Here is a 12,463-nt window from a genome sequence, read left to right as displayed (position 1 = left end):
CGTCACTTATAGAGTAAAATTCACTCATCTCTCTGGGTGAAGTTAGCGCACTAGCAACTAGCATGTTTCATTTACCTTCATTTAACAATATTTTATTAAATTTAAAGAATATCACACCATGTTGTTTTCTATAAAGTGCACTGTTACAACCAGTAATGGATCCCTTTCACACTAAATGCATCCTGAAGCAAAATGTTACCATTTGTACCTTAATAATAATTATAATAATTTCATAAACAATGAATGATTCCATCCAATAGATTAACATTTATTTAGGTAAAGAATTATGGGAATTACAGTATGAAGACAATAATGATGCAAACAACAAAAACACAAATCATTTATTTTCTACACAGTGGTTTCGCATTGCAGTGTGGATAATTAATCTGACCAACTTCTGCAGCATCACTGGAAGTTCAGCGGTTCTGAGGTCCATCAACACGTTTCACCAGAACTCCTTCAGTTCAGCCCAAAACCCACCTGAAGCCTCTGAGTCCCCACTGACGACAGGAAACTCATTTAGGCCACTTTCATCAGAGCTTTGTCCTTTAGCTCAGCTCTCTTCACCATGACCGGACCTGAGGACGGTATCCCCCACCCTGAGTCCAGATCATAGGGTACTGCTGATCCTCAGCTCCACTGCTACAGCAAAAGCTGCAGATCACGACCTGATGAAGCCAATAGAACCACATCCTCTGCATAAAGCAGAGACCAGATCCGAACGCCACCAAACAGACCTTGTCCATAAAGGGTACCAACAGAACAGGTAAGAAGAACAGCCTTGGTGGAGTCCAGCTCTACCTGGAAATGAGCCTGAGTTCACCTGGCAATGCGGACCGAAGCACCCAGAGGAACACGGCCAAATGCCTTCTAGCCCTGAAACACAGGAGCTCACTGGTGCCATTTCCCAGGCATCCACCAGGACCTTGTTGAGGGGGTAGAACCGGACCAAAACCACACTGTTCTTTCTGAATCTGAGATCCAACTGTCCGATGGACCCTCTTTTCCAGAACTCCTGAACAGGCCTTCGCAGGAAGCCTTAGGAGAGAGAGAACCACACGCTGTGGTCTCCTCTTCCCAGTAACTGATTCATGGACATCAGTTCCAATCCAGCAAATCTGACCTGATGTCCATGTAATACTGCAGTCATGCCAACCAACACAGCCCCTTAACGTTCAGGGATTTAAGGAACCAAGGACAGATGTTGGCACCTGAGCCTTCAGACGATGAACCAGAAACACCTCAATGCCTACAGAAGTTGTTCTCCATAAATTCACTGACTTTTGCCTCATCGACCATCCGATCCACATTCTGCTAAGGCAGCTGGAACCCCACACAGTTTCTGGGTTGCACAGATCAAAAAGTCCTGATTGGACGACTTGGTCAGCCTGACAGCATCCCTCACCGAACCTCTCCACCTCAGCACCAGCCAGGCTCCTTCCCCACCAGAGGAGTCGTTCCACATCCTGAGAGCCAGCTTCAGTAGCCGAGGATCAGATCGCCAAACATTCATCACGCACTGAAGCCGACCGCTTCGCCCGTCCCACAGCTGATGAACCCCTGGAAGTTTGTTTTCCATTGGGCTTTGCCCAGCGCGTCCAGCAGGCCCACCGAGGGCCGACTCCGGCAAGAGCCTCAGTGACCTGGGAACACTGGCTCCACTGGTAATAACCATCACAGCAGGCCTGATGTTGATGCATCTCTGCATATACCTGCTTGAAGAGGAAACATGGAACCTCGAGTTTTCTGAATTTAGATTCAGAGATGAACCAGACTGGCTGAAAACATTGTGTCAAACTAGAGCGATAAAAAACACCAGACACTCGTTTGTCTCATGCTAGTAGAAAGTCGCGTTTTCCTGATCCTCAATCTGTGCTACCTATAGCTCTGTGCTACCTATAGCTCTGTGCTACCTATAGCTCTGTGCTACCTGTATCTCTGTGCTACCTATAGCTCTGTGCTACCTGTATCTCTGTGCTACCTATAGCTCTGTGCTACCTGTAGCTCTGTGCTACCTATAGCTCTGTGCTACCTGTATCTCTGTGCTACCTATAGCTCTGTGCTACCTGTAGCTCTGTGCTACCTGTATCTCTGTGCTACCTATAGCTCTGTGCTACCTGTAGCTCTGTGCTACCTATAGCTCTGTGCTACCTGTAGCTCTGTGCTACCTATAGCTCTGTGCTACCTGTATCTCTGTGCTACCTATAGCTCTGTGCTACCTGTAGCTCTGTGCTACCTGTATCTCTGTGCTACCTATAGCTCTGTGCTACCTATAGCTCTGTGCTACCTGTAGCTCTGTGCTACAAATAGCTCTGTGCTACCTGTAGCTCTGTGCTACCTGTAGCTCTGTGCTACCTATAGCTCTGTGCTACCTGTAGCTCTGTGCTACCTGTCGCTCTGTGCTACCTGTAGCTCTGTGCTACCTGTAGCTCTGTGCTACCTGTCGCTCTGTGCTACCTGTAGCTCTGTGCTACCTGCAGCTCTGTGCTACCTATAGCTCTGTGCTACCTGTAGCTCTGTGCTACAAATAGCTCTGTGCTACCTGTAGCTCTGTGCTACCTGTAGCTCTGTGCTACCTATAGCTCTGTGCTACCTGTAGCTCTGTGCTACCTGTCGCTCTGTGCTACCTGTAGCTCTGTGCTACCTGTATCTCTGTGCTACCTGTAGCTCTGTGCTACCTATAGCTCTGTGCTACCTGTAGCTCTGTGCTACCTGTAGCTCTGTGCTACCTATAGCTCTGTGCTACCTTTAGCTCTGTGCTACCTGTAGCTCTGTGCTAGCTTTAGCTCTGTGCTACCTGTAGTTCTGTGCTGCCTATAGCTCTGTGCTACCTGTAGCTCTGTGCTACCTATAGCTCTGTGCTACCTGTAGCTCTGTGCTACCTGTAGCTCTGTGCTAGCTGTAGCTCTGTGCTACCTATAGCTCTGTGGTACCTGTAGCTCTGTGCTGCCTGTAGCTCTGTGCTACCTATAGCTCTGTGCTACCTGTAGCTCTGTGCTAGTTTTAGCTCTGTGCTACCTGTAGCTCTGTGCTACCTATAGCTCTGTGCTACCTGTAGCTCTGTGCTACCTATAGCTCTGTGCTACCTGTAGCTCTGTGCTAGCTTTAGCTCTGTGCTACCTATAGCTCTGTCCTACCTGTAGCTCTGTGCTAGCTTTAGCTCTGTGCTACCTGTAGTTCTGTGCTGCCTATAGCTCTGTGCTACCTGTAGCTCTGTGCAACCTATAGCTCTGTGCTACCTGTAGCTCTGTGCTAGCTTTAGCTCTGTGCTACCTATAGCTCTGTGCTACCTGTAGCTCTGTGCTAGCTTTAGCTCTGTGCTACCTGTAGCTCTGTGCTGCCTATAGCTCTGTGCTACCTGTAGCTCTGTGCTACCTGTAGCTCTGTGCTACCTATAGCTCTGTGCTACCTGTAGCTCTGTGCTACCTATAGCTCTGTGCTACCTGTAGCTCTGTGCTAGCTTTAGCTCTGTGCTACCTGTAGCTCTGTGCTGCCTATAGCTCTGTGCTACCTGTAGCTCTGTGCTACCTGTAGCTCTGTGCTACCTATAGCTCTGTGCTACCTGTAGCTCTGTGCTAGCTTTAGCTCTGTGCTACCTGTAGCTCTGTGCTATCTGTAGCTCTGTGCTACCTGTAGCTCTTTGCTACCTGTAGCTCTGTGCTACCTATAGCTCTGTGCTACCTGTAGCTCTGTGCTACCTGTAGCTCTGTGCTACCTATAGCTCTGTGCTACCTGTAGCTCTTTGCTACCTGTAGCTCTGTGCTACCTATAGCTCTGTGTTACCTGTAGCTCTGTGATACCTATAGCTCTGTCCTACCTGTAGCTCTGTGCTAGCTTTAGCTCTGTGCTACCTGTAGTTCTGTGCTGCCTATAGCTCTGTGCTACCTGTAGCTCTGTGCAACCTATAGCTCTGTGCTACCTGTAGCTCTGTGCTAGCTTTAGCTCTGTGCTACCTATAGCTCTGTGCTAGCTTTAGCTCTGTGCTACCTGTAGCTCTGTGCTGCCTATAGCTCTGTGCAACCTATAGCTCTGTGCTACCTGTAGCTCTGTGCTACCTATAGCTCTGTGCTACCTGTAGCTCTGTGCTAGCTTTAGCTCTGTGCTACCTGTAGCTCTTTGCTACCTGTAGCTCTGTGCTACCTGTAGCTCTGTGCTACCTGTAGCTCTTTGCTACCTGTAGCTCTGTGCTACCTGTAGCTCTGTGCTACCTATAGCTCTGTGCTACCTGTAGCTCTGTGCTACCTGTAGCTCTGTGCTACCTATAGCTCTGTGCTACCTGTAGCTCTTTGCTACCTGTAGCTCTGTGCTACCTATAGCTCTGTGTTACCTGTAGCTCTGTGCTACCTATAGCTCTGTCCTACCTGTAGCTCTGTGCTAGCTTTAGCTCTGTGCTACCTGTAGTTCTGTGCTGCCTATAGCTCTGTGCTACCTGTAGCTCTGTGCAACCTATAGCTCTGTGCTACCTGTAGCTCTGTGCTAGCTTTAGCTCTGTGCTACCTATAGCTCTGTGCTAGCTTTAGCTCTGTGCTACCTGTAGCTCTGTGCTGCCTATAGCTCTGTGCAACCTATAGCTCTGTGCTACCTGTAGCTCTGTGCTAGCTTTAGCTCTGTGCTACCTATAGCTCTGTGCTAGCTTTAGCTCTGTGCTACCTGTAGCTCTGTGCTACCTGTAGCTCTGTGCTACCTATAGCTCTGTGCTAGCTTTAGCTCTGTGCTACCTGTAGCTCTGTGCTGCCTATAGCTCTGTGCTACCTGTAGCTCTGTGCTACCTGTAGCTCTGTGCTACCTATAGCTCTGTGCTACCTGTAGCTCTGTGCTAGCTTTAGCTCTGTGCTACCTGTAGCTCTTTGCTACCTGTAGCTCTGTGCTACCTGTAGCTCTGTGCTACCTGTAGCTCTTTGCTACCTGTAGCTCTGTGCTACCTGTAGCTCTGTGCTACCTATAGCTCTGTGCTACCTGTAGCTCTGTGCTACCTGTAGCTCTGTGCTACCTATAGCTCTGTGCTACCTGTAGCTCTGTGCTACCTGTAGCTCTGTGCTACCTATAGCTCTGTGTTACCTGTAGCTCTGTGCTAGCTTTAGCTCTGTGCTACCTGTAGCTCTGTGCTGCCTATAGCTCTGTGCTACCTGTAGCTCTGTGCTAGCTTTAGCTCTGTGCTACCTGTAGCTCTGTGCTGCCTATAGCTCTGTGCTACCTGTAGCTCTGTGCTGCCTATAGCTCTGTGCTACCTGTAGCTCTGTGCTGCCTATAGCTCTGTGCTAGCTTTAGCTCTGTGCTACCTGTAGCTCTGTGCTACCTATAGCTCTGTGCTACCTGTAGCTCTGTGCTACCTGTAGCTCTGTGCTACCTATAGCTCTGTGCTACCTGTAGCTCTGTGCTAGCTGTTGCTCTGTGCTACCTATAGCTCTGTGCTAGCTGTAGCTCTGTGCTAGCTGTAGCTCTGTGCTGCCAGTAATTTTGGAATCAAATATGTACAATTATATCATTCCAGATTTTGCAGGCAGAATTTATTTTTTTTTTAAATACAATAAGTCCTCTTCTTTATCAGTGAGTCTAATTATCGAATAATATTGCAGTCATTAAATTGGTTAGTTTTTGCCTCCATCATCAGTTCCTGGTTTATCTTTCCTCTCATCGTCTCTTCTGTGGGAAACACGAGTTTGTGGTGAATTTCGAGGATTTCAGTAAAACCAAATTGATCCCTGGAGGTTTTTGATCTGATTGGTTAAACTGACAGGAAGGAGGATCATCAGAGGTGCAAAACTCGGAACTGGACTGAAGATCAGTCCAGTTTCGGAGATCTGAGCTGTTAGTAAATGACCGGCCACTGGGGCGCTAGACCATCCGGACTGAAATCATATTTCTGATCCTGATATTTTAACATTTCTCATAACAGACAGAAGTTACAAAGTTTCAGCTAAAGAGCTGAAGATGACCCGGAAATACCAGGGATTCTGCAGAACCGGACCGGGTGGAGGTGAGACATGAACCAGAGAATATGTGACCCGTTTTCATTCCAAACCAGATTCTGCTCTCTGTGTTTGTTTGGACCTCAGACGGAACCATTTCCTGGTTGGTTCCGTTCAGCTCCGGACTTCTCTGCATCTCAACATGTGAGTTTGTTTCTGGGTCCGTTTGGACCTCCAGATTCTGGTGGTCCAGGTGAAGCTCACCTGCCCTCCACTTTTCTTCTTCTTGATTATCTCTGAACGTTGCCGCGTTTGGCAAACGCCACTGCCCCCTCCTGGGGGTTGTGTGAATTAATACCTGAATCCAGAAATAGAAGAGATAGATTCTGCCATAAATTCACATTTTACCAATATTGTTGTCATTTGTGACGATAAACAATAACTAATAGCGTCTATTGCTGAGTAATGATCAGATAGGCTTTTATTATTTCAGTTCATAACCATCAAGAATAAGCTAATCTAATCAAACCAATCAGAAACATTCTGTGATTGATTCTGTGATTGATGGAGATGGTAATGGTGGTGTGCGATCAGGAAGTTTATGACGCTGCGTATGGAGCTATGAGTTTGTTCCAGTGGCAGGTTTTGCCTCGCCGTGCATTTCGTCTCCTCTGGCCTGAAAACGAAAGGCGACGCAGGAAAACATCCAGCATGCTGGGTCCTGGTTCTGTCCGTCACCTGCAGCTTTACTTCACAGACCCAGGAGTTCTGGGTTCCACAGGGAACGTCATTCCAGTTGTTTTCCATGTCAAAATGTCGGATTTCACCACAGTCTTCATCTGTGTCTTCATGGTTGTTTGGCTCCTAGAAACTGCAAATAAAAACAAGAACTTTTGTCCTTTAGACGCAGCGAGAAACTGCAGCTCACTGGAAACATCTTGGTGCTGAAATATGATTTCTTTGTCAATATTAAGTAATTATTTACTCAGAACAAGCAGATATTTCTTGTCAAAAAGTTACTTGTACCTTAGTTTTGTCTTATTTAGACCAAAAATACCTTTGAGTTTTTGCAGTGCACTAATTTTCATCTTTGTTTAGATTAAGATTTTATCTAAACAATAAAAATCAACCTTAGTTGATGAATTAGTCTTTGTTTTCAGAGCATTTTATTCACCACAAAGTTCTTTAACCAGATAAAAACAGGAGAAAATAAAACAAAAATATTCTGCTAAAATTAAAATACACAAAATAGTGTCTTCAAAACATAATGTTGCTCCACAGAATAAGGTAAATTTTAAATGAACCATGGATATGAAAATAATAATAAATCAGTTTAAACACTTGGTACAAATGTTAAATTATGTCAGTCACCAAATTAGTGGTGAATTTGCAGGTAATTGTTTAAGTATGGAAATATGGTGTTGCATTTCTGCTTAGAAAGTTTGTAAATGGAACAAAACAGATGTAATAAAATAATTATAAAATATGTAAAGTAAACTGAAATCGCTTTACATCTACCTATGAAACTGAACTCAGGTTAAAGTATGAGTGACTCCATATCAACTCGTGACTAATATCATGAACCAATATGTATTAATTTATAATATTCATTAACTTCAAGATAAACACTTTAGTGTCTCAGATTCTTCCAAAAGAGGCCTGAATAATGAGATCAGATTTTATTGAGATCAACCAGCCTGTCGTCGGGTCACTCATCTCACCAATCTGGACCTGCTGGACCTCTAACCTCTGACCTGGGGTTGAGTCGAGTCCCGTCCACCCATTCCCATTCTCCGGCCTTTTTCATCAGTCCGATCCAAACTTTGTGTCTCAACCGTCTCAGGAAGTTCTGCTCTTCTCTGCTGTTGATGGTCACCAGGTCGGCTCCTCTTCCCAGACAATAGTTTCTGCTTTTATTCCATGTTGTCATGGTGGAGGAAATGTAGTAGATGCTTGGACAAAATGTCGCCAACTGTTGTTTGAAGGAACTGGGCACTGGAAGAAAAGACAGAACCAAAACCACTGATTGTCTGAATTGTCTCTCCATCAAAAGTTACATTTTCAGTGAAACTGTGCTCTATTTTATGCTTTCAGCCATCTGGTCCCCGACTACCACTCAGAGCTCATCAAACATGAAGGACTTTGATGCAAACAGGACTAAAAGAAAGTTAGAGGCCCATTTCAGAGGCCCATCTTGAAATGGGCCTCTGTCTCTTTAAGAAACTCCTGTTCTGTCTGAAGCTCCGCCTCCAGGAAGTCATCAGAACAAGGCTCTTCTATTCACCTTTATCGTTTTTAGCAGTGTTGCTCTGTGAAGTAGCTCCTATAAACAGCTGATTGCTGAAATGAAATAAAAGTTTCATTTCTAGTTTGACCAGGATTCAAACCTGTTCTCTCAAGTTGCAGAGTTTTATTTTATTTTCTTTGTTTATATTGGTAGTCAAAGGGACAGCAGGAAGTGGGGGGTTTTGTTTTGGCCAGGCTGAAAGACTTCCTGCTGGATTTCTTCCTCTCTGTACTTTCATGTGGAGAATTTCTTTGTATGGAAATGAATTGCAAAGCTGCAGTCCAGCTGGATGGCACTACAATAACTGCACTATTGCAGGACAAGTAAAAATATGTATTGTGAAGCTATGCTGCTGAGCCACAGTCAAGTGTCTGTACATGAAAGCCGTTAAAGTTTCTTGAAATTTGTTCAAACACACATTGAGGAGAAATGAAGGACATCTTGAGTGAGATTTGAGTTTCTGTGGATTTGGCTCCACCTTGTGGCCAAACAGAGCATCGAGAGTCTCATTTTAACAGGCGATTCAAAAGGTCCAGAAATGTTGTAGTTTAAGCTAAAAATCAGGAAACACAGGAAAACCAAACCTGTTTGTGTTTCTTGCATCAGTAAAAGCATTTAGTTTGTTTGATTCGCTGCTGATCGATCAACAAACTCAGATTCAAACCAAACTGAAGAATGACTGAAACTGTGACAGCAGCTTAGTGCGGATTTGAAAAGGACTTTGGAAGATGCAGATATTTATGTTTAACATTAAATGAGCGATAAAAACATAGAGAGGATGAAAGAGCAATTGAGAAAACTTTGAGCTCATTTGGATGGATTTTTAAAAATGTTTTGAAAGTTTGAAGGTCAAATGAAACATTTTTCACATTTTTGTAGATGACCTTCAACCAGCCGTCTCCATATTAAACACATAAAGCCTGAGGCATAAAGCCATGTGCAGTTTGGCAGAAAGCCCATCAAATTTACAGCGCCACATAGTGGTGGACTTTGATAAGAACGAGCTGAACATGATTGATATCCTGCTGGAAATGATTCCTTTATTTCTATTTAGCCCAGAAAAGGTGCTGCAGGTTATGTGCTGCAGATTATGTGCTGCAGATTATGTGCTGCAGGTTATGTGCTGCAGGTTATGTGCTGCAGGTTATGTGCTGCAGGTTATGTGCTGCAGATTATGTGCTGCAGGTTATGTGCTGCAGGTTATGTGCTGCAGGTTATGTGCTGCAGATTATGTGCTGCAGGTTATGTGCTGCAGATTATGTGCTGCAGGTTATGTGCTGCAGGTTATGTGCTGCAGATTATGTGCTGCAGGTTATGTGCTGCAGATTATGTGCTGCAGGTTATGTGCTGCAGGTTATGTGCTGCAGGTTATGTGCTGCAGGTTATGTGCTGCAGGTTATGTGCTGCAGGTTATGTGCTGCAGGTTATGTGCTGCAGGTTATGTGCTGCAGATTATGTGCTGCAGGTTATGTGCTGCAGATTATGTGCTGCAGGTTATGTGCTGCAGATTATGTGCTGCAGGTTATGTGCTGCAGGTTATGTGCTGCAGGTTATGTGCTGCAGGTTATGTGCTGCAGGTTATGTGCTGCAGGTTATGTGCTGCAGGTTATGTGCTGCAGGTTATGTGCTGCAGGTATGTCTGCGTTACCATGTCAATGCTCTCTGTTTGCAGACAGGTGTCTCATTCTCTGAGGGATTCTGGTCCCACAAACTCACAGGCTCTTAAATCCACTTCCGGGTTTTCTGCCTCGCCGCCATAAACACAGAAAAGCCTTTTCATCTGTTGGATCCGAGCCGTTCGGGCTGCAGGCGTCTCAGCAGGTTGTGAGGTCTGGTTCTGGTCGGGTCCAGTCAGGTTCTTGTCAGGGTGACAGGAACAATCTGCGGTGTACAAAGTCAGTTTATTCTCACAAACATGAAACGGCGCTGACGGCTGCATGGTGTATTTATGTTTCTATTGATTTCTCTTTGCTAATCGTTTCGTTCCAATATGTCTGAAATGTCTGGATGTTCTCACCTGATGAGGCTTTTAACAGCCGACAGATTCAACAACATGACTTCATGTCACAGAACAAATTCATCTTGAAGCAAAAAGATACAGAAATATAGAAAAAGATTGGATTTCAATGATTGTTATAAGTTTTTATCAACATCCTGACGGTGAATCCAGCCGACCTGTTGAAGAACTTTATTCCATCCTGGAGCCGAATTTAATTACACAAAGAAACTCCCAGGATGTTTCCTTTCCTGCAAGATTGACTTTATCAAATCAAACGAGTTCGGCCTCCTTCATGTGTGACCTTCAGCTGGATCTGCTGGATCTGCTGGATCTGGCAACCCGAATCCAAATGTTTCCAGCAGAACCATCTGCTGTTAGGCTGCAGTTTGACTGGGAATGGACCAAACCAAGAAAATGTTTCTCCAGCCTTGCTGACCACTCAACGCTCACCTGTTCTCTCACACATTCATCCAGCCACACAGATCTGGAGGCAGCCGGGGTCAGTGCCTTGCTCACAGGCACATCAGCATGGAGGAAAGCCGGAACCAAACCCAAGTTTTCTGACTTTCTGATGACCAGGAAGCCATGCAGACAGGAAGTTGAAGTGAACTCACAGGAAGTCAGACGCAGTGAGATGTTGAGGGCAGATTGGAGGAGGCAGAGGAAACCGAAGCTCAGGAGCAGCAGAGGGAAAAGTTTTCCTCCTGCAAGAAGGAAAGAGAAACATTAGAAACATCAGATATTCTGGGTTTTATTGATTGTGATTGATTGTGTGTTTCTTCTGCAGAGCATCCTGCCGGGCGTGGAACCAGCAGCTTCTTCAGCCTCTCTGCTGGAGTCCAGTTTCTGTCCCGCCTGTCGTTCCTGCTGCCAGTTTTCTGATCTTGGTTGTTTCTGTGTATTTTGTGTTTCAAGGTCTGAGACCCTGCCGCAGCTTCCTCCTGCTGCAGCCTCCTCCTGCTGCAGCCTCCTCCTGCTGCAGCTTCCTCCTGCCGCAGCCTCCTCCTGCTGCAGCCTCCTCCTGCTGCAGCCTCCTCCTGCTGCAGCCTCCTCCTGCTGCAGCCGCCTCCTGCTGCAGCCTCCTCCTGCTGCAGCCTCCTCCTGCTGCAGCCTCCTCCTCCTGCTGCAGCTCCTCTGCTGCTGCAGCCTCCTGCCAGTCAGGATGCTCGGGAAGCAATTTCATTTTTGTTTTGGGGCCTAATATTCCCGGCGCGCCGCCGCTCCCATCATGGCTGCAGTCGACTGTGTGTGTTCACAGACTGAGGAAGTTTTTGCGTTCCTCTCAGTGAAGATGTCAGTGAGAACAGGAAGGATTTCTGCTGCTGTCATGTTCAGACCTACATGTGGTTATTAACTGATGTGGAGCAACAGCAGCAAACCGCAGAACGGACCTTAGAACATTTTCAAATGTGAAGTTTGTCCATAAACATTAATGCTGTCATCAATAGATAATCTGTGGGATTATTTTACCCACCTGGATTCTTCTTTAAATCTCTGCTGTTTGCTGCTGCTGCAGGTTCTTCATGTTCCTCTGACATCTGAAACGTCTCCATGTTTGGCTGACAGCTGGAACCTTCGGGTTCGGATCAGGAGGAATCGCCTCCTTCAGACTCTCTTTGTGTTTCCAACCTTTTTATGGCGCTTGATTTTTCAATTCAGCAGGAAAAGGAAGGACAACATAAATCGATGTATAAACAGCTTACAACAAATTAAATTAAGAAAATGTGTTAAGAAAGACCTTCATCTACATTTCAACAACATACAATCAGGAAATAAGGAGGCTCAGCTTGATGTAATTTCCTGTTTATAGTTTTAAAAATATTCATCTTCCTCTTTTTGTTTTAAAGCTGAAAAAAAGTTTCTAATATTTCTGTGAAATTCTCATGAGGAGAGAAGTGTTGATAAACCAAACTGTCTAGTAAAAACAAAGTTCTGGACTTACAGACGATGAAGATGTGGTTCTGATCCAGGGTCCAAACGGAGGAGGAAGCTCTGATGCGTCTGGTTCCTCCTCAGTCTGAAGCCAAATGACTGACGGTTCCGGTTCTGCTGAGCTGATCGGATCAGAGACCTCAGGACTTTAACTTCAGTCTCAAATTAATTCAGTTTCTGTTTTCCATCTCAGACTGAGGAACTTGTTGGTTTATAAATCACTGAACGGGTCGGAACCATTAAACATCTTAGATGGTTTTGTAAACTGAATTTAACGATGGTTCTTGACCTGCTGAACTTTGACCCATCAGGACCTCCATTCATCCATCAGAGGTC

General features: G+C 45.4%; 1 protein-coding gene across 1 annotated transcript; it reads right to left on the bottom strand.

Moving 5' to 3' along the window:
• Positions 1 to 6,551: 6,551 nt before the first annotated feature.
• On the bottom strand, positions 6,552 to 12,258 carry LOC129355564 (NKG2-D type II integral membrane protein-like). The gene is made up of 6 exons (XM_055025160.1): positions 12,138 to 12,258; positions 11,670 to 11,836; positions 10,810 to 10,899; positions 9,913 to 10,077; positions 7,664 to 7,904; positions 6,552 to 6,780 (listed from the first exon to the last, which is right to left on the bottom strand). Exons 2-6 carry the CDS (start codon positions 11,746 to 11,748, stop codon positions 6,774 to 6,776), a joined length of 582 nt encoding a protein of 193 aa, XP_054881135.1. The 5' UTR covers positions 11,749 to 11,836; positions 12,138 to 12,258; the 3' UTR covers positions 6,552 to 6,773.
• Between the last annotated feature and the right edge of the window lie 205 nt (positions 12,259 to 12,463).

Source organism: Poeciliopsis prolifica, unplaced genomic scaffold (genome assembly GCF_027474105.1).
Source record: "Poeciliopsis prolifica strain line A6 unplaced genomic scaffold, Auburn_PproV2 SCAFFOLD138, whole genome shotgun sequence".
Lineage (NCBI taxonomy): Eukaryota > Metazoa > Chordata > Actinopteri > Cyprinodontiformes > Poeciliidae > Poeciliopsis > Poeciliopsis prolifica.
The sequence above is the reverse complement of the archived record's forward strand: the minus strand, read 5'-3'. Positions and strand labels throughout refer to the sequence as shown.

Coding starts and splice junctions, on each gene's coding strand:
- LOC129355564 (XM_055025160.1), bottom strand. CDS start 11,748: ATGGAGACGTTTCAGATGTCAGAGGAACATGAAGAACCTGCAGCAGCA. Junction 10,900..11,669: donor AGATTTAAAGAAGAATCCAG/GTGGGTAAAATA, acceptor TCCTTCTTGCAG/GAGGAAAACTTTTCCCTCTG. Junction 10,078..10,809: donor CTCACTGCGTCTGACTTCCT/GTGAGTTCACTT, acceptor TGTACACCGCAG/ATTGTTCCTGTCACCCTGAC.